Source organism: Stegostoma tigrinum, chromosome 8 (genome assembly GCF_030684315.1).
Source record: "Stegostoma tigrinum isolate sSteTig4 chromosome 8, sSteTig4.hap1, whole genome shotgun sequence".
Taxonomy (NCBI): domain Eukaryota; kingdom Metazoa; phylum Chordata; class Chondrichthyes; order Orectolobiformes; family Stegostomatidae; genus Stegostoma; species Stegostoma tigrinum.
In genome coordinates, this window is record NC_081361.1 from 8,444,827 (window position 1) to 8,466,586 (window position 21,760).

The 21,760-nt window shown below is 45.0% G+C and overlaps 1 protein-coding gene across 1 annotated transcript in view; it reads right to left on the reverse strand.

Moving 5' to 3' along the window:
- The window catches only part of LOC125456568 (xenotropic and polytropic retrovirus receptor 1 homolog), a 310,767-nt gene that overhangs the window by 128,049 nt on the left and 160,958 nt on the right, over positions 1-21,760 (reverse strand). The window contains exon 5 of the mRNA XM_048539806.2: positions 4,624-4,844. Within this exon, the coding sequence (XP_048395763.1) occupies positions 4,624-4,844 (221 nt within the window). The remainder of the gene's footprint in view (positions 1-4,623; positions 4,845-21,760) is intronic.

Sequence of the window (21,760 nt, forward strand, 5' to 3'; positions counted from 1 at the left end):
CCTGTACTGGGCTGTACTTTTCTATGTTCTATCCTCTATTAAGGTTTCTGAGTTCTCCGAATCTGGTCCATCATGTATCCTTAATTTGCATCACACCTGCATCATTGGGTGTGTCCTCACCTGCCTAGTGACTAAACTGTTGAATTCCCTTTCTAAACTCCTCCATCTTTCTCCCTGTCTCCTCCTCTAAGATAATCATCGAAACCCAAATCTTTGATCAACAAACCTGCCACAGCATCCTGTGGCTTAGTGCGAAATATGTCTGACAGCATTTCTGTGAAGTGTTTGGGACAATTTACTACGGCAAGGACAGAGACAGATGCAAGTTGCTATTACCTATCAATGGATTCCTTGGATATAATTCTGGATACTTTGTAAGATGTTGGAAGTATTCCACAAGTTCAATCCCAAAGAATTCAGTGAGCTCTGCTATTTTAAGATAGTTACCATTTGTTATAAGACCAAACACATTCTATTCATTCTCACTCAAAAAGTGGATTTTATGTTGAAATGTTGAAGGCTTTCTGGAACATTTTAATTTTTTAAACATCTTTTTCGAAATAATAATGCAGTTGCTCACAGTAAGGCACAATAATATGTGTGGCTGAAGGATGGCCATTGCAACAGCTTGTTACCACAACACAATGCCAATACATTCAGTGATATAACGTATATAATTCCATGAATACAATACAGCTGTTCATGTGGCTATATGTAAATTGCAAAATACTTTAATCAGTGACAGAGCACCACTTGGTGTCACCTTTGCAGGCTAGGACCCTGGACAACAATATAAGTTGCATCTATGTGCAGTGTGGCTGCACAAAGTAAGTTTATGATGCTGGTGTGCAGTCAGATTTTTAGTACAGAACATCAATTAAAACTAAAATTTGGAAAAAAAAGAGAAAATTCTTCAGAAACTAAGGTCCAGTAGCATCATGTGGAGAGAGAAACAGAAACAATGTGTCAAATTTTCAGAACTCGATTGGACTAAAAACAAAATCGCTCTGCTTCTCTCTCTCCACAGATACTGCCAGACTTGCTGAGTTTCTTCAGCATGTTAATCTTTTTATTACAGAATACTGACTAATCAATTGGTATGCTGATGCTGGCTTTGTAATCAATGTCTCTAGGCACTTGTGTTATTTGTTTGCTCACAGACAATTCTGCAATGGTTACAGATTCTGGCCACATGATACACTGATGAAGCAATTCCAAGCAAAAAGTACCCATTCAGAAAGATAAAACAATCAATGTATGGTAAACTTTACACTTAAAGTAAGCAGGATAAAAAAAAAATTAGAAAACTAGCTTTGAAAACATAACTCCATTCTTAAGTGCTGAATAACTAACTATAATATTGAATTAACAAGATTTGTAGCAATATATCAAGAGAAATTTCACTGTTTTTCAATTACCTGTCAGGTTCATAAGCTAAGGGGGTCACAGTAGTAAGCATTTCTGGTATCCTGTGCAATGATCAAAACAATTCCCAGGGAAGGGTGAATCAAGACAACCTCCTGAGCTGCATGCTTGGACCTCAGACACTGAAGAGGAAACAGATGCCAGGGTCAGGTGACCTCTGAATAGGTGAGTGGCAAAATGTGATTTTTCATTTCAGGTTTCAGTTGAGGTGAAAAAGCATCACTAATGCAAGGGAACTGCACAGCATGTTTTGCCCTGTAGAAGGGGAGCCTGTGCTATTTGGATTGCCCCAGGCCCTCTAGAAATGGCTCAGACATTGTTCAATTCTCTATAACACACAATCCTATCCACAACTTAAACACTGCTCCTCAGTTTTGTCTCGATCTGTCGTTGCTGGACAAAAATAAAATCAGTCGCCTGCTGCAATTCTTCTCTTCTCCAGGCTCCTCTGTTCATCACACTATTTCTTCTTCAATTTTATCATGCCAACTGCATTCATTACATCTAAGAATGTGCTTCTTTCATGAATGTGCTCTACAGACTTACCTTATCTGTACCGTATTCTATCACTCCCTCTTGCTGTACCAGATTCCAAAAGTTTGCAACTTAGATAGATATCAAACATCACCCTGAAGCGCCTCAGTTCAGCAGATAAAGTGATGCAAAAATTACTATATGACAGAGGTAATATTTTGTAATGTTTGCTGTCCATGTAAACAATATATTTCAAAAACTAATGGTTGAGTTTCAATAAAACCTGGTACACAGATAGGCTACAGCTTACAGAAGAACTGATTGGTTATTTTTAATCAGTGATGCAGATCCAGATCCTGCGATTTCTTTTTTTAAAGGATCCATTTGATGTTGAGAGATGGGGTGAATACCCCTTTTTTGTAAAAATGTAATGGATTATTATATTTAGAATTTGTTGACTGCTTTTGAATAGTGTGGATTAGTTGAGCTACTGTGGGTAAGTTTTGATAGCTGTCAAACTGTGAGCAAGGTTTTCAGAGTAGATTATTGGATGTGGATTGGCCTGGATCTCTCAGTGAAACAGAAACTCTTAATAAAAAGCACATTTTCAGCTCTGTAGTTAAAAGACATCAGACAGAAGGGAAAGATCTCAAAGAAGAATTGTGTGACCATATAAAGTTGAGTAAAGACTGATTGTATGAAATAAATATATCTTTGACAGCTGTACTAGTTTCAAATGCAACACAGAGTGTGCATGCGCAGACAGGAAGGTAACATCACTTGGAAGTAATAGAAATTTTTATAATGATTGTAATAAGTACAAGTCTCACCTACTTGATCAGGAAAGTGAATGGATGACTTGCAAGTAGCTGGCAAATAAAATAAAAACTGCAATTCAACTGGGACTATAGGCCTACACTCGCTGAGATGATTTCACCTAGGGCACTGCACTGCTCACATCATAAATTGAGGCTATTCCAGTTTCAGGGGATTGTGGGAGCTGACCTGCTGCAGCTAGCTGACATCTTTAGGCCCCATCTGCATGGGTGCGTGGTCCAGTAACTATCTCATTGGCCTTTTTGGCACTCAGAGTAATTATGCTGATTTCACTTTTGTTTTAGTGCAGTGCCATGCCTGGTTTAAAAAAATGGAAGAAATCTGTGATTGCTAACTATTTCAATCTCCTTATATTTTAAATATACACAAGATGACTTCAATGGAACTGTTCACGGCAGAACTAGGAAAGTTTGTTTATGAGTAATATCAGGAAAAGGGATAGCCGATCAATAGGAGTTGTACAAAAATGGAGTTAATGTGATAGAGGCCCATTTTTTTTTGCTGGCTGAAGACTTTTACCTCCAAAACAAACTGTCACGGACAACCTAAAGAGGTACAGAATATCAGAACCAACACAAAAGAGAGTTTATGCTATTCGAGAATAATATGGTGGGTTGTGCTCAAAGTGGATCTCTTGAAGAATCAATTAAAGTAAGAGATGACAGACAAATTGAATTGATTTTGTATCAGTATTTACGGTTTAGGAAGAGGATAACGTGATGGATACCCTAAGGAACTCAGCAAAATCAGGGATAGCACCCCATCAAATTAATATAAGCAAATAAGAATAATAAGAAAAATAAGAAAAATAAAGGCACCAAAGAACAACAGTCGACAGGACCAGATAATTTTCAACCCAAGGTTTTAAAGGAAATAGATGGGAATATTGCAGATTGTCTAATCATAACCTTCAAGGGTTCGTTCAATTCAGGAGCTGCTCTTTTACATAGGATATTGCATATGCCACTCCACAATGTAAGAAGAGGTGAAGAAGAAAGCAAGGGAATTAAAGAACAGTTATAACCTAATAATTGTTGTCAGAAAATTACTGGAGTCTATAAGCGAAGACAACTTGAACATTTTCAATTGATCAGAGACAACCAGCATGGATTTGTAAAAAGGTAGGCCATACTTGAGAAACCTGATTGAATTTTTGAGGGGGACATTAGGTAGTGGCAGAGCATAATGTGCTGTTATATTAATTTTCCGGGGAAAGTATTTCATCAGGTTATTGAGCTAAAGTTTGGAGGCTAAAAATTTGAGCAGACTTTTCTGGAATGAAGTTATGAAATATCACAAAAGGCTGTCAAAAAATTGAGATAACACTGTGTGAAGCTGGATGAACACAGCAAGCCAAGCAGCATCAGAGGAGCAGGAAAGCTGACGTTTCGGGTCAAGACCCTTCTTCAGAAAATTTCTCAGATTCTCCAGCATCAGTAGTTCCTACTAGCTGTCTAAATACTGACATTACATTGAATGATAATTTTAAAACAGAGCTTAATTTTTGGGACAGACAATTATGGTTCATGAATGGATGGAGTTATAATGATCGAACTTAACAGCAGAACAGACCAGCAAGATTGAAAGTCTACTGTTGTTCCTACATTCTGGTCTTTTGGAAACACAACAAACCCATAGATAAAGTACCACAAAGTCAAGAGGTCATCTTCCATCGGCACGAGGGCAACATGACTGATGTAAAGACCCGACTCCAGACTTGTTCACAATCTGAGTATGTGTGTCGAAGCTGAGCTTGTGCCAACAGAAATGTACCATGATATATTTCTATCTGTTCACCGTCAGAAGAAATCCACAACTTAAAAAAGTAGTTGCTGTTTTAAAATTACATTGAGATTGCACACAGCAGGATTAGCAAGCCTTTCTTACCTGGTAGTTTTGGAGCAGAATCAGGCTGAGGTAGAACTCACTGAAAGCTAACTTCAGGTCACGAATGTTCCTATGATGTACACGTTCCTTATGGGAGAGTGGGAACACAGTCCTCCTTTGGCGTAAATTAGAAACTGCATTGCGGTCCATCTGCACCTCAAGTGTTGACTGCAGCTCATTCTGAAGTGTAGCAAATCTACGCTGAGCCTCAGCAAGCTTTTCTAAAAAGTAAACAAACAATCTCATTAGAATATTTCCTTTACAATAATCGCATTATTTTCCCGAAAATTGTCCTCACTTCAGTTCATGAGTTTCCTTCTTACCAGAAGTGTTATTCATGATCTGTAGCAGCTACAGTACTCTTGTTTCAAAGCCCATCATTACAGAATGTCAGGAACTAAAAACCAAAAGAACTGGGAATGTTGGAAATAAGAAACAAAAATGGAAATTGCTGGAAAAATTCACTAGTCTGGCAGCATATATCGAGAGAAATCAGAGTCAACATTTTGATTCCAGTCATCCTTTTTCAGAACATGGTTAGATGAACACATGACTAAAGGGTTGTTATGGCAAGGAGGGCTTTAGATGTCTGGACCATTGGGACAACTGCTAGGGTTGGTGGGACATGTACAAGCTAGACAGGTTGAACCTGAACCAGAATAGGTCCAATCTCCTTGCTGGGGGGTTTGCTTGTGTTGTTGGGGAGATTTTAAACTGATTTGACAAGGAATGGGGCACAGAGCAGATGTAAAGTTGGCAACAAAGCCCAATCAGATGGCTTCCAAATTGGCAACAAAGGGTAATGGTGGAGGGTTGCTTTTGTGATTAGAAGCCTGTGACCAACAGTGTGGCACAGGGTTTGGGGCTAGGATCCTTGCTGCTTGTCATTTACATTAACAAATTGGATGTTAATGTAGAAGATATAATCAGTAAGTTTACAGATGACGCGAAAATTGGTGGTGTTGATGATATCGGAGAGGACAGTTTCAGGCTACAGTGTGATATTGTTCGGCTGGTAAATCAAGCAGAGTAACAGCAATGGAGTTTAATTCTGTTAAGTAGGTGGTGATGCATTTTGGGAGGTCTAGTAAGGGAAGGATATACACTTGAATGGTAGGTCCCTAGGGAGGACTGAGGAATAAAAGGACCTTGGTACATCAGTCCATTGATCCTACAAGGTGTCAGCACAGTTAGACAGAGTGGGGAAGGCAGCATACAGGATGCTTGCTTTCATTAGCTGGTGCATAGAAAATCAAGGAAGTTCGTCTTGTTGCAACTTTATAAAACACTGGTTAGGCCACAAATGGAATAATGTGCGCATTCCTGACAGTGCAACTATCGGAAGGATGTGACTGCACTGGAGAGGGTGCAAAAGAGATTCACTAGGATATTGCCTAGGATGAAAAGTTTCAGCTGTGAGGAGAGACTGGAAAGGCTGGGTTTGTTTGCCCTGGAACACAGGAGGCTAAGGGGGGAGGTTGGCAGGTGTGTCTATGACCAGAGAGCTTAAGTTTAAGGTAAGGAGCAAGTGGTTCACAGGAGATAGGCAGAGATTTTTCATCCAGAGGGTAGTAGAAATATGGAATGTGCTGCCTGAAAGGATAGTAGAGGCAGATATACTCACAACTTTTAAAAATTACCTGGATGAGTACTTTGAAGTTGCTAACCACAAAGGGAGGAAAAGATAAAGTTAGGAACTCATGGTAGGCAATTCCAGTTCACAGGTATTTGAAATGGAAACACATGATCTCTTCCAGTGTAAGTTTGTAGAGGAAGATTTTGGAACAGAAGTGCATTAGATCTAGAAAGGATGTGTATTTCACAGAGATGCTGCCCTCTAGTACCCTCAATTGCTACTCTTCAGAAATCTGTCAAAATGAATTGCTTTCCCTGGTAGTTAGTCTCACAACACAAACAGCCTTGTGCTCCTCTACTAGTGACCCTGTGAGAAATCATACCAGCATGGTTTTTGGAAACAAGCAACGTAAGGTTACTGTTTTTAGCTGTCAATGCATGTTTAAAAATCAGCACTTATAAATTACCTCTCCTCTAATAATGGCAGCGAATCTGTCAAAACGTTTTGTACTGGAATAGAGGACACGTTATAGTTTCGTTGTCACATTAGGCCTCCAAATGTCTAACTGCTCAGCTGGAAACATTATTGTGTGACCAAATAGTCACACTACAGTTTAAACACAGAGCAGCACGAAAAGGATGAAACTCTTCCAATGTAAGTTTGCTGCGGCAAAACAGAGTGCCTGAGAAATATCAAGATAAGAAATCATTGATGCTGATAAATGTATATCACATACATTGAGCCAGTTATACTTTCATAACACCCTTTACGACAATGGAACATCCCAGGACACTTCACAGGAGTCATTAAACAAAATATGACAGCAAGCCATTTAAGGAGATATAAAGATCAAATGAGCAAAATTTCAATAAACAGGTAGATTTTGAGTAGGAGTGAGGGGTGGAGAGATGGAGAGGTTTATGGAATGTATTTTATAGCCTTTGCAGCTAAACACTGCCACCAATGGTTAAAAAAAAACTAAAATCAGAGATGATCAAGAGAGCAGAATGAGAGTACAGATACCATGGAAGATTGTGGGCTGAAGCAATTTGTAGAGACAGACAGGTGCAATGTCATTCAGGCATACATAAAAGATGATCATTTTAAAATGCTCATCTGGGAGCCTATGGAGGTCAGTGAATTCAAGATCGATAAGAGTACAGATCTTGCTCTGCGCTAGGGGACACGCTTTGGATGACCACAAGCCTATGGAGTTTATGTACGTGAGAATACAGGAGTTAAGTTTCTGGAAAAGTGAATATGGCAGACAAGCCACGATTTCACTGAACTAGTGGAATCTAGAGCTAACAAATGCACAAACGAGAGTTTCAGCAGATGAAATGAACTGGGGCAAGTTGGTTGATGTTACGGAGGTGGAAACAGACACTCTTAGACATGGTGCAAATAAAATTGAAAGATCGTTTCAGCATCAAATGTGACACCAAGTTGTCAACAGATTGATTCTAACTGTTGCCAGTGAAAGTGCTGGAGTCTATAGCTAGGGAACAAGATTTGGAGAGGGGACTGAATTCAATGGCTTTAGTTTTCCCAATATTTAATTTGGAGAAAATTTCTACACATGCAGTATAACTACAAAAGTAACCAGTACTATGTTTTCAATTAAAATATGGCAACCAAAGCTGTCAAACTGATCTTCTCTTGGTGAAAATGTGAATCTTGTCGAATTATCAAGCATCAGCACCACACAGTTTATTAAATTCATAAATTTGGAAATGATTTCACATTCGACGGGAAATATAAATTAAAGCCTTCACTGCATAAATGCCATAAAATAATACTCATGCAAGTACTGAGGTAGCAACTGCAGAAACATTCAAAGGAGATTTTAACAAGAAAGAGATAAAAGAAATAGGATGACAGCTTAAAGCAACAGCTGAAAAGTCAACAAAATGTATGAATTTAGTGTGATTTCTCCGATTTTCTCAGAGATAGAAAACAGCAGACCTCATGATTTGGTTCTTCAAATTATTAAAAGAAATCTTCTTTCACTTCCTTTCTATCTCTGATTGAAAATAAAACTCAGTTATTAACATGTTGTAGAGTCGTGCCTCAGTTTGACATTTTTCACTTGGTGCTTGATTATTTAAACTTAATCAATTCAATATGTAAGTTAACTGGACTTTTGAAAGCCAAATCATTGGAGATGAAATGATTACTGTTCAACATTAGATGAGGAATTTTCTCAGTCGAGTGCAACATACAGCAGATAACTTGGATCTCCAAATGGCGCCACCTGGTCTCAAAATTTATTTTGTAAAGGCTGCAGCACGTATTTGGATTCAATCAACAATACCTTGCGGAATACTCACAAAAGATCCCAAATTTTCAGTTAGCAATTAATTCTTCAGACCAATTGCTTGGGAGATGGTTGAATCAGTGTTGAATGTAACTGAACTTTGCACAAAATGCACTAAGTCCAGACACCAAAAGCATTAACATACTAAAACCTGCTTAGTGATGACGGGAGCAGTTTCGGTTGTTTTGTCTTTCTTGGCAAAATAAACCTCAAACACACTCCGTTCAGCATATGGGGGAGGTATTATTGGTTAGTAAACAGAGGGCAGAACCCAGTAAGATCATGGAGAAAGTATTCTGAATAAATTTTCATTAGACTTAAAAATAGCTTAGCCAAAGAACTTACCTGATAGGTCAGCAACTGATTAAACAGGGAACACTACTCTATTTGTTTTCTTTCAGTTACAGAATGGTGTGGAATAATACAAATTGCTTGTAGGGAACTCTAAAAACAAATTAAGTTTAAATATTGTACCTGTATTAACTATTGTTCTGAGGAAGGGTCACCAGACCCAAAATGTTAACTGATAGCGGGTTTTGAGAAGATTTGTAGCTCAGGTTGAGTTTCTGGATGTGAGTTTGCTTGCTGAGCTGGAAGGTTAGTTTTCAGACGTTTCGTCACCATTACAAACAGATGAGAAAGGACACCACTTTGATTGGGACAACACATCCATCCTAGGACAAGCCAAACAGAGACATGCACGAGCATTCCTAGAAGCATGGCATTCCAACCGGAACTCCATCAACAAACACATTGGCTCCAAATCAATCTACCATCCTCTGAGAAAAAAAACAGGAAATGACATCACCAACCCAAGGAAACCTAAACAGATAAATAGAAAGCGGGAATAACACCAGCGCTTCACCAGAGGCTCACTGATGATGTTACCTAGAATGGTGACAAAACATCTGGGAACACACCTTCAAGCTCAGTGAACCAGCTTACATCTGGAACAAGATAAAGACCCACTCTCTTGTGGGCCGAGAGGAGGAGAATGCTGTGTTGGAGGTGAAAGGAAGACGTCGGGTTGGCTGTGCACCCTTGCAACCAGTGGATCTTAATGCTGGCTTCAGCCTAACGCTGGTTCAGGGGAGCAGCCAACCTGCAACGATGGCTGCGGCAAGTGCTCGTGCCCAGGTCAGGGGGTCCGGAACACCATCCGTGTTTCCGTGAAGAAGGTGGATGAAGGTGCACCTGTGGACCGCACCTTCTTCGTGAAGAGGGTCCTGTTGGACTGTTGTGGGTTCGCTGCTGCGGACATTTACTGCCAGCAGGATTTCCCCGGAGGAGGTTTTTACGATGTGACCTTCAGGAGTGCCAAGCTTTGCGAGCGCTTCCTGGAGGTTTTCAAGGAGAAAGGAGGTGAGGGCCCCCTCTCTGTATTGACCGCTGTTCGTGATGCCAGCGCAGAGGAGCTGTATGGTGACTGTACACATGTACAATCCGCATGTGCCAGCAGTTGATGTCCTGACCTTCCTCGGAAGGTACGTGAAGGTGGAAGGGGACCTAACTGACATCATGGACCCCTTTGGCATCTGGACCAGTAAGAGGCAGGTCAAGGTGACGCTGAGGATGGGCGCGGATGGGAACGTCGTACACCCACCATCCAGCTTCGCGATCGGCGGGAGCGAGGGCTACCTGACCTATGCAGGGCAACCTAAAGAATGCCATGCCTGTGGTAGGTCAGGTCACGTGGCGGCCGACTGCAAAGCCACCATCTGCAGGAACTGCAGGGAGGAGGGACACCTTGCAAAGGATTGCCCACAAGAGAAAAGCTGCAAACTTTGTGGGGAAGCGGGCCACCTCTATAAGGCATGCCCGACGCGGGGGACCACCTACACCCAGGTCGCCGGCAGGGGCACTGCGGGGCCAGCCACCCCGGAGGAGAGAAGGCACCAGGGCCCTGCAAGGACCCCACTAATGTGCAGGAGGGCCCGGTCGTGCAGGAGGGCCCAGCCCCACAGGATGGGCCCAAGGCCAGCAAAGTGCCCCTGCAGGCTTCGCTCCCCCCCCGACAACCCGGAGTCGATGGAGGCGGCGATAGGCGACCCAGGGGAGTGGACGACGGTCCAGAAAGCGAGGAGGAAGGTGCGTCGGCGGGCCCAGGAACCGCAACCATCAGGCGGGAAGAGGCAGCTACAGGGGGGCTATAAGAGCTCCTCTGACGAAGGGGATTCGGAGAGGGCCCGCCCGAAGCAGAAGTTAAAGATCTCAAGGGAGAAGGATAGCAGCACCACACTTCCAGGTGACGGGAGGCGTCATGAGGCTCCCTCCGACACCCAGTCACATGCCGCTGGGGCACTGGAGGGCCCCCCGGAATTTCCAGGCGGGAAGGAGGAAACAGCGCGTCCCCAGCCTGACCCAGAGCCGGACTCTCCTGCCTCCATACCCCCGACGGGGGGATGCCACCCAGAAGGCAGCACGGATGGTTTCTTGAGCCCGGAGAGCGTCCAGCAGTTAGCCCGAGCAATGGGCATGAAGGGACAAATAGAGGGGCTGGACCTTGGACTTGGGGAGGGTACTGCGGTCACTGCCCACAATGGGGGTACGAGTTGCGAGCATTAATGTACGCAGTGTCAAGTCCACCGCAAGATGTGTGTCCACATTGGCCTACCTGACCACCGTCAGGGCGGACCTCCTGGTTCTGCAGGAGTGCAGGATACCGTACCTCAGCAGGTAAGGGAAATGGTCCGGCGCCTGGACCTGTGGGCCTTCGATCTGGTCAGGGGGTAACGACCGTCGCTCCTCGGGCCTGGCTATTCTGCTGCGGGGGCGCAACTTCACCATCTCTCAAGTTCAGGAGGTGGTGGGGGGTCGCCTCCTAGTGGCGGACGTCACCTACAGGAACACTCCCGAGGCTGATCAACGTGTACGCCCCAGCGGTACGGAGTGAGCGGTTGGCTGTCCTGCAGCGGCTTCTACCCCTGCTGGCTACATCCAGGCCGGTCATCCTAGGCGGAGACTTCAACTGCATCATCGATGCAAATGGAAGATCCGGCGTGGGGACAGCGGGTGGGGGGAGTCAACTGGACGTCATGTCCAGATTCCTGATGGGCACGGTGATGGACACCAAGCTGCTTGACGTCTTCAGCACCCCTGCAGACGGAGTGCAGCGGAGGTACACCTGGTCGCAGCCAGACGGATCTATTCGCTCAACGATAGACTTCCTGTTTGTGTCACGGGCGTTCTCGGCCAGGCCCACCGGCGTCAAGACGGTGTTCTTCTCTGACCACTGCCTCCTGCTGGCCGACTGTCACTTACAGGATGACTGGTCAGCCGACAAGGGGACGTGGAAGCTCAACACGACTCTGTTGACCCCAGAGAACGTCGAGGAGCTTAAGAGGGAGTACGCCGGTTGGAGAACCGTGACACCCCTCTTTGAGTCTCCGGGCAACTGGTGGGAGATGGTGAAGGAGAACATCAAGAGGTTCTTTGTCCTCAAGGGTGTTCGGAAGGCGAGATAGATGCGGGGAAAGCTGTCGCGACTCCAGAAAAGGGTGCAGAACCTGCTCCTTCTGCAGTTGATGGGGGTCGATGTCACGGAGGACCTCCGCAAGGTGAGGGGCCAGCAAGCCTCGCTCTTCGCCGCGGAGGCCTCCAGGATAATCTTCCGGTCCAGGTTCCGCTCTATGGAGCAGGACGAGACGTGCTTGCGTTTCTTCTTTCAGAAGGTGCACAAAGAGAGCTCTGTGCTTAGCCGGCTGAAGGAGGACGACGGCTCGGTGACGTCATCTCAGCCCAACGTTTTGAGGATCGGCAGATCCTTCTATGCTGGACTGTACGACACGAAGCCCACGGACCGCACGGCCTCCGGGTCGTTCCTGTCGTCTATCACGGAGGTCTTAGACGACAGCACGAGGGAGTGGCTGGACCGGCCGATATCCCTGGACGAGCTGACCAGAGCCCTCAAGTCCTTGGAGAGGAATAGGACTCCCGGGAGCGATGGCTTACCGGTCGAGCTGTATTCCGCTCTGTGGGACCTGGTCGGCCAGGACCTGCTGGAGGTGTACGATAGTGCGCTTTGGGCATGGGAAATGTGCAAGTCCATGAGGAAGGGCATCATCACCCTCATTTACAGGAGGAAGGGGGAAGAGGGAAGAAATTAAGAGTTGGCGTCCCATTTCACTATTGAACGTGGACTACAAAATCCTGGCCAAGGTCATAGCCAACCGGGTCAGGTCTGTCCTGGAGTCGGTGATTCACCCTGACCAAACCTGTGCTGTGCCGGGCAGGAAGATCGCTGAGAGCCTCGTGCTCATCAGGGATACGATCGCCTATGTAGAGGACAGGCCGGTGGACACCAGCCTCGTCAGCCTGGACCAGGAGAAGGCCTTCGAAAGGGTCTCTCATGCTTACATGAGGGACGTCCTCTCCAAATTGGGGTTCGGGGAGGGCACCCGCAATTGGATCCGGCTGCTCTACACCAACATCGTTAGTGCAGTCTCGATCAACGGGTGGGATCGGACAGATTTCCCGTCAGATCTGGAGTCAGGCAGGGCTGCCCGCTCTCTCCTGCCTTGTTCGTGTGCTGTGTGGAACCCTTCGCCGCATCCATCAGGAAGGATGTGAGCCTGAAGGGCGTGACTATCCCAGGCAGCGGAGGACTTCAGGTCAAGACCTCCCTGTACATGGATGACGTCGCTGTCTTCTGCGCTGATCGTCGGTCGGTGAGTAGACTGTTGGACATCTGCGGCCAGTTTGAACTGGCCTCGGGTGCCGAAGTCAATAGGGGCAAGAGCGAGGTCATGTTCTTCGGGAACTGGGACGACTGCTCCTTCATCCCCTTCACCCCTTCAGGACAGACTACCTGAAGGTGCTGGGTGTTTGGTTTGGCGGAGCTGGGCTGTGCACTAAGACTTGGGAGGAGCGTATCACCAAATTGAAGCAGAAGCTGGGCAGGTGGACGCTCCGGTCCCTCTCCATCGCGGGTAAGAACCTGGTTGTTAGGTGCGAGGGGCTTTCGGTACTGTTGTATGTGGCGCAGGCCTGGCCTACTCCCTGGACCTGCGCCGCTGCGGTCACCTGGGCCATCTTCCACTTCATTTGGGAGTCGAGGATGGACGGGGTCTGCAGGCACACCATGTACAAAGACCTGAAAAATGGGGGACAGGGCGTACCGAACGCCACCCTCGCCCCGACGGCTACCTTTGTGCACGGCTGCATCAAGCTGTGCGTAGATCCTCAGTATGCAAACACCAAGTGTCACTACTTACTGAGGTTCTACCTGTCCCCGGTGATGCGAAGGATGGGCCTGGCCTCGTTGCCGCGGAACGCTCAGAGTAGTTGCACCGTTCCGTACCACCTGTCCTTCGTGGAGAAATTTTTGAAAGGAAACACCTTTGACCGCAAGGCCATCAGGCAGTGGTCAGCACGTAGTATCCTCGAGACCCTTCAGGAAAAGGAGAGGGTGGATCCCGTCGTGTGGTTCCCCACGTAGACTGCCAAAGTCGTTTGGCAGAATGCCTCATCGCCAGAACTTTCAAACAAGCACAAGGACATTGCTTGGCTGGCGGTGAGAGGGGCTCTGCCAGTGAGATCTTTTATGCATGCCCGGAATCTCTGCGCCACCGCACGCTGCCCTCGAGGTGGCTGCGGGGGGGACGAGACTGTCGATCACCTCCTTCTGGAGTGTGCCTATGCGCAGGAGGTCTGGACGGGGATGCAGTGGTATTTGTCGAGGTTCGTCCCGAGCAGCTCCGTGACGCGAGACTCCGTGCTCCACGGGCTGTTTCCCAGGACGCACACCGAGACCAACATCAACTGCGCCTGGAGGACCATCAATGCGGTGAAAGACGCTCTTTGGTCTGCCCGCAACTTGCTGGTCTGCCAGCTGAAAGAACTGACCCCGACCGAATGTTGCAGACTGGCACACTCCAAGGTCCAGGACTACGTGCTGAGAGGCATGCTAAAGCTTGGGGCAGCCGTCGCCAAGGCGTAGTGGGGAAAGACCACGGTATGAAACCCCTCGTCCAGAATAGAAAAAAGGGCCCTATCTGGTAACTGGGCCCAGCTGGCGCCTTCCCCAACTGGTCAGGGGGCCAACTGGGACTGTGCGGGGTGACGACTGCCGGGGTATTTTCTTTGCTTTGTTTTTTTTTCTTCTTTGTTTGTTTTTTTCCTTTAGTTGGTATACGTACCCCCTGGGTAACCGGGAGCGGCTTGCATGACTGGGTAGGTGTATAAATTTTTTTTTTGTACATCTTATGAATAAAGTATATTTTTTCAATTTAAAAAAAAAGTGACGCAATGTCTGAAAAACTAACCTTCCAGCTCAGCAACCAAACTCACATCCAGTTAACTCTGATTTTCTTTTCACAGTTGCTGCCAGGCCTGCTGAGCTTTTTCAACAATTTTTGTTTTTCCTGTTGCTATTAAATATTGTACCATTTATTGATGAATGTCAGGGCGATGTCCCTAGATTAAAAACCTGCTAATCTAGTCAATAAAGGGGACAACATACACTTAACAGTTTAATATCAATGCCTGAAAAAATTCATGATATGGCCCACCAAGAACGTTGTAGACCTGAATCCGAATGAAACTAGAATGTACTTGTTGATCGTACACGTCATTGTCTGTGGCTCATGAAGAAGTTTTTTCAAGGATGGATATCAGATGTAGTGGGATAATTTGAATTTCAAAAAGTTTATGTTTGGAATTGGGCAAAAGAAAACAATTCTTATTAGAGTAATGACTGGTTGCTTGGGAATGGAAGTCTCAATACGAGCACCTTATTTTTTCCAAACTACATGAATAACCAAGATGCGGTAATCTAAAGCAAACTGCGCACAAAAAAAACCTCTGTAATCCATCGCAGCTGACCAGGAATGGACATCCATACTGGAACGCACCACCAGCATACAACAACAAAAAACCAGAATTGAGAATAGAAAAGAAAGCCACCCACATCAAACACATGGCCATGGATTAAAAACATCTTGGACCAACCACTTACAGACACTGGGATGACTATTCTAGTACCTGGACTGAATTATAACTACAGAGATGCCAAAAAGACTGACTTCCTAATGCGCTGGAACCAACACTAAAGAACAACGGACTCACAGAAGAAGTACAACGGACCATTAGACAGACAATAGTCCCAGTGAGCATAAAAGGAAGGTGGAACACATTCAACACAGAAGGAAGGAAATCCCTGGAATGACTCAAGAAAGAAAGGAATATTGTAATCTTACCAGTGGACAAAGGATGCATGACAGTAATTCTCAATACAGCCTAACGTATCGAGAAAGCTAATGCACTACTAACCCGACACCACAGTTAGGAAACCGGATCATAACAGAAGAAATTACAGAACTTGGGAGACATCAGCAAGATAGACTACCAAAAAATGAAGCCAGAGGGATCCAACACACCTCAACTCTACAGACTCCCCAAGGTATGCAAACTGGGGGCCTCCTCAGACCTATTGTCTCACTACCAGGCACACCAACATACAGATTTGCCGAAGAGCTACAACAGAAATTGAAATACTTAGTGGACAACACCACCCGCTCCATCCACTCATCCCAAGAATTCCTCAACGTCATCAAGGGCACCAAGGTAGAAGAGGACAAGATGATATCTTTCGATATAATAGCATTCTTTACATCCATAAACGTCGACTTAGCCAAACAGACAATTGCTACACTGCTCAACAAACCAAGTTGGCAGGCAACCCAGCAGACCAACATCAATAAGGACACCACCATGAAATGACTAGATCTGTGCCTCACAACCTACTTCACCTTCAACAACATATACAAACAAACCAATGGAACACCAGTGAGATTCCCAATATTGGGACTGATTGCAGAAGCTGTAATGCAAAGATTAGAACGGATAGTACTCCCCACTGTACAACCAAAACTCTGGGTCCCATATGTAGACAACACCTTTGTGATAATTAAACACACAAAACTAGAAGAAACTCACTAACACATGAACATCCTTTTCTGAATAAAATTCATGAAAGAAGACAACAACAACTGACTACCCTTCCTGGACATAACGGTAGAATGCAAGAACAATGGGGAACTCCAGACTAGCGTATAAAGAAAGACCACACGTACAAACCAGATACTCAATTACATTAGCAACCACCCCAATGCCCATAAATGGAGCGGCATAAGGACACATTTTAAATGAGCCACAACACACTGCAGCAACCCAGACCTGTGCAAAGCAGAACAGAAGCACCTATGCAGAGTCTTCAGAAGGAATGGATACCCGAAAAGCACAATCTTCGAGATAGACCACAACAGGAAGACACTACACGACCAAACTCACTAATCACCCTATGATATATCAAGGACATTTCAGAGATGACCAAAAGACTCTGATGTAAATGGTCACCCTCACCAGTCTGACTGATCCTGGGGAATGCTACTTGAGAGAAAGCAATTGTAGGGCCTCACTCAGGACATATCCTGAACTGAGATACTCTAGGTCAGCCCACAGCTAAATCACAAAACAAAACCACGCCTTAGTTCAAATTTTTTTCAGGATGCAGGCTGACTGCCCATTGTAGTTGCTACAGAATTCAGGCACAAGACAGCAAAAGAGTCCCACAAGACCTAAACTGAATAATATAACTCACAGGCCAGTATCGAGGAGAGTACACATCCCAGAAAGTCTATCTACATTTGATTTGAAAAGTTAAATTGCTCAGCAGCATCCAAATTAGACCCAATCAAAATAAATGTCAGGTTAAACAGTCACCCAGTTCTAATAGAGGTCGATACTGGCATGGCCATTTCAGTTGTCACAGAACAAGTCTTTAAAAATTTTTCTCTGTATTCCAACCCTGAAGTTTGTGCAGGACCTCAGCTAGACTGAGAACCTATACCAGAAAACCCTGTACACACTAAGAGTACAACTTTGGTTCTGGTCTCTTATGAGAAGCAGCTGGTTCAGTTACCACTGCTTGTAATAAAAAGCTCAGGCCCAAGCTTGCTGGGGCAAAATTGGTTGGAGAAAGATTCACTGAGATTGGCTCAATATTTTTCAATTAGAAAATGGCTGTGTGAGTGAAGTCTTAATTAAATACCTGGACACTTTTGAGGAAGGACTAGGGTGTGATTTGGACGTGAACATAAGAGATATGTATGGTTAGTGAGTTTAGATTAGATTAGATTAGATTCCCTACAGTGTGGAAACAGGCCCTTCGGCCCAACAAGTCCACACCGCCCCTTGAAGATCCCACCCAGACCCATCCCCCTCTAACCCACAGAAATGTGAGGTGCTGCATTTTGGAAAGGGAAATCAGGACAGGGCTTAAATACTTAATAGCCAAGTCCTGGGGAGAAAGTTGCTGAACAAAGAGACCTTGACTTGCAAGTTCACAGTTCCTTGCAAGTGGAGTCACAGGTCGATAGGATAGTGAAGAAGATATCATGTATACTTACCTTTATTGGTCAGTGCATTTCATATAGGAATTGGGAGGTCACGTTGCAGTTGTACAGGACATTGGTTAGGCCACTACTGGAATACTGCATGCAGTTCTGGTCTCCCTACTATAGGAAGGATGTTGTGAAACTTGAAAGGGTTCAGAAAAGATTTACTAGAATGTTGCCAGGGTTGGAGGGTTTGAGCTATAGTGTGGGGCTGAATAGACTGGGGTTATTTTCCTTGGACCATCAGAGGCTGAGTGGTGACTTTGTAGAGGTTTATAAAGTCAGGAGAGGCATGGGTAAGAATGCATAGTCAAGGTCTTTCCCCAAGGTAGGAGAGTCCAAAACTAAAGGGCATAAGTTTAAGGTGAGATGGGAAAGATTTAAATGGGACCTAAGGGGCAACTTTTTCATATGGAGGGTGGTGCACATATGGAATGAGCTGCCAGAAGAAAAGGTGGGGAGGCTGGCACAATGACAACATTTAAAAGGCATTTGGATGGGTATATGAATAGGAAGGGTTTAGAGGGCAATGGGCCAAATGTTGGAAGATGGGACTAAATTTATTAGGATAACTGGTCAACATGGACGAGTTGGACTAAAGGATCTGTTCCCATGCTGTACATCTCTATGGCTACTCAGGCCCCTAGGTATCAGAGTAGCCCAAAAATGGAAAACCACCCTTTGACAGCGACAGACGAATGTAAAGGATCCCATATCCAAAACCATCAAAACCTGTGTAATATACGAAATATAGTGCAAAGACTGTGAGAAACACTACATAGGCCAAACCAGAAGAAAATTGACTATATGGATACACAAACACCAACTAGCCACCAACAGAGACGACCAATTCTCGCTTGTCTCACCGCACACTGACAATGAGGGACACAAATTCAACTGGGACAACACATCTATTATCGCACAGGCCAAACAGAGACACGCCAGGCAATTCCTGGAGGCCTGGCATTCCAATCGGAACTCCATCAACAAATACATTGAATTAGACCCTGTGTGCAAACCACCAAGAAGCAGAACCGGAAATAATACTAATCACTCCAGAAAACTGAGGTATATAAATAACAAGTGGGACAGAACACTGATACTTAACCGGAGGCAGACAGACTATGTTATCTAAGCAGGGTGATGAAACATTTGTAGCCAAATTCACCACCTCAGTGAGCATGTTTACAACCTCATCCACAAACTGAGCTACACATCTTCTCAAAAACTTTGAAGCCAACTAGTTAAATAATTAATTGCATATATTCGTGAAAAGGAGATCTTGATTATTCCTGAGATGCGAAACACATTGCTGAAACACTTTTTCTTGCACTCAGGAAAAAAAAATGCAAGAATGCTGAACTTCAAATAATCACAATAGTTTAGAATTTATGGGCTGAATATTATTCCTCTTGGCTACATGCAAATTTCATTGAGTTTTTTTCGAGGGATTCTCACTGTGAGGCTGAGCAAGATTTCTTACTGTCTCTTTCCAAACACAGCTCATGACCAAGCTATTCTGCTCCTGTGGTTTCCCTCTCATCTGTTTCTTACCCCATCTTACCATTTGGAGAGCCTGGTACAACTTGCCACTCATCACATATCCTGGAATGGACTGGCACTCCTAACACCAGCGTCATCTTTAAAAGCCATTGCGCACTTAGCCAAGCAATGTCAATCCAGACGTCCTGCTGACTGGAATGGTTCAAAAGCAGGACATTCTTTTGCCCCTAGACCAGCACAGGAAGTCATGACACCAAACTCTGGCAATCTGCTCTGCGGGTGTTACCTGGGTCTATGCAGTCTCAGTCAACTGGAGGGATGCCAACATAGGTATTACACTCTTCTCTCTGCTACCTGATATTTACTCCTTCTCTCCTACAGTACTCAACTCCCCACCAAGGCTCATGCTCTACCACTTCTATCTCCAGCGTCAACATCCTCTCTCACTTGCTATCACTTCAACAACCATAAGCAGGAATCTTGTATAGTCTCTGTGTCTGTTAATCACTTCTCAGGGCACCTCCGCACATGCACTGAAAATAACAGCTCACCCACCGACTTTCATCCCCCATAGTACCAGCTCCTTTCTCTTTGCCAGAGGAATTCCAAAATAGGGCAATAAGTGTCACAACAGGTGGTGAGCTGTCCAACTTTCTATTCCTCAACCCTAATGACTCTGACGTTCTGAGCAGCTGACTGATCATATGCAAGCCCCTGGACTGGGATTGGAGGCTACCTTGGTTTACTGAATCAGGACCCCTTGACTGAAGCCTATTTCCCTTAACATGACTGAAGATTGTGGACAATAATCACAATCTTCATGGCTTTGTGTCTGTGCTAAATGGCAAGATATACAGAAATACTGAGAGTCTAGTATCTCTAGCTGAGGGTCAAAACCCAAAATGGCAAGGCAGTGATTCTGGGAACATCCAGATAGGCTCAGTGACAGATTGTTATGAGGACAAGCAAACTACCAGGAGATGTAGATTGTTCCGGTCCATAAACTGAGTACATGTCCCTGAAATGTTCTTGCTGCAGCATTGTGATAATAATGGATGCCATTGTGCCCAGAGGTGCATAAGTGAAGTGCAAAAATGTACTGTAAGTGTAGCTGTGCCAGCAGGGTTTTTAAGAGGCTGGTACATGAGATACCAATATCTATCTATGTGGGGTACATTTGCTGGTGCCTTGTGTCCAACGTGGAGATTACTTTACAGCAAGCAACAAGCTGAAGTTGCCAGGTTGACAATTACAATGTCCATAGAACACAGAACATAGAACATTACAGCACAGTACAGGCCCTTCGGCCCTCGATGTTGTGCCAACCTGTCATACCGATCTGAAGCCCATCTAACCCACACTATTCCATGTATGTCCATATGCTTATCCAATGACGACTCAAATGTACCTAAAGTTGGCGAATCTACTACCGTTGCAGGCAAAGCGTTCCATTCCCTTACTACTCTCTGAGTAAAGAAACTACCTCTGACATCTGTCCTATATCTTTCACCCCTCAATTTAAAGCTATGCCCCCATGTGCTCGCCGTCACCATCCTAGGAAAAAGGCTCTCCCTATCCACCCTATCTAACCCTCTGATCATTTTATATGTTTCAATTAAGTCACCTCTCAACCTTCTTCTCACTAATTAAAACAGCCTCAAGTCCCTCAGCCTTTCCTCGTAAGACCTTCCCTCCATACCAGGCAACATCCTAGTAAATCTCCTCTGCACCCTTTCCAAAGCTTCCACATCCTTCTATTATAAGAAGGTGGCCAGAACTGTACGCAATACTCCAAGTGCGGCCGCACCAGAGTTTTGTACAGCTTCACCATAACCTCTTGGTTCCGGAACTCGATCCCTCTATTAAAAACAGCTAAAACACTGTATGCCTTCTTAACAGCCCTGTCAACCTGGGTGGCAACTTTCAAGGATCTGTGTACATGGACACCGAGATCTCTCTGCTCATCTACACTGCTAAGAATCTTACCATTAGCCCAGTACTTTGCCTTCTGGTTACTCCTACCAAAGTGCATCACCTCACACTTGCCCGCATTAAACTCCACTTGCCACCTCTCAGCCCAGCTCTGCAGCTTATCTATGTCTCTCTGCAACCTACAGCTTCCTTCATCACTATCCACAACTCCAGCGACCTTAGTGTCGTCTGCAAATTTACTAACCCAAACTTCTACGCCCTCATCCAGGTCATTTATAAAAATGACAAACAGCAGTGGACCCAACACCGACCCTTGCGGTACACCAGTAGTAACTGGTCTCCAGGATGAACATTTCCCATCAACTACCACCCTCTGTCTTGTTTCAGCAAGCCAATTTCCGATCCAAACTGCTA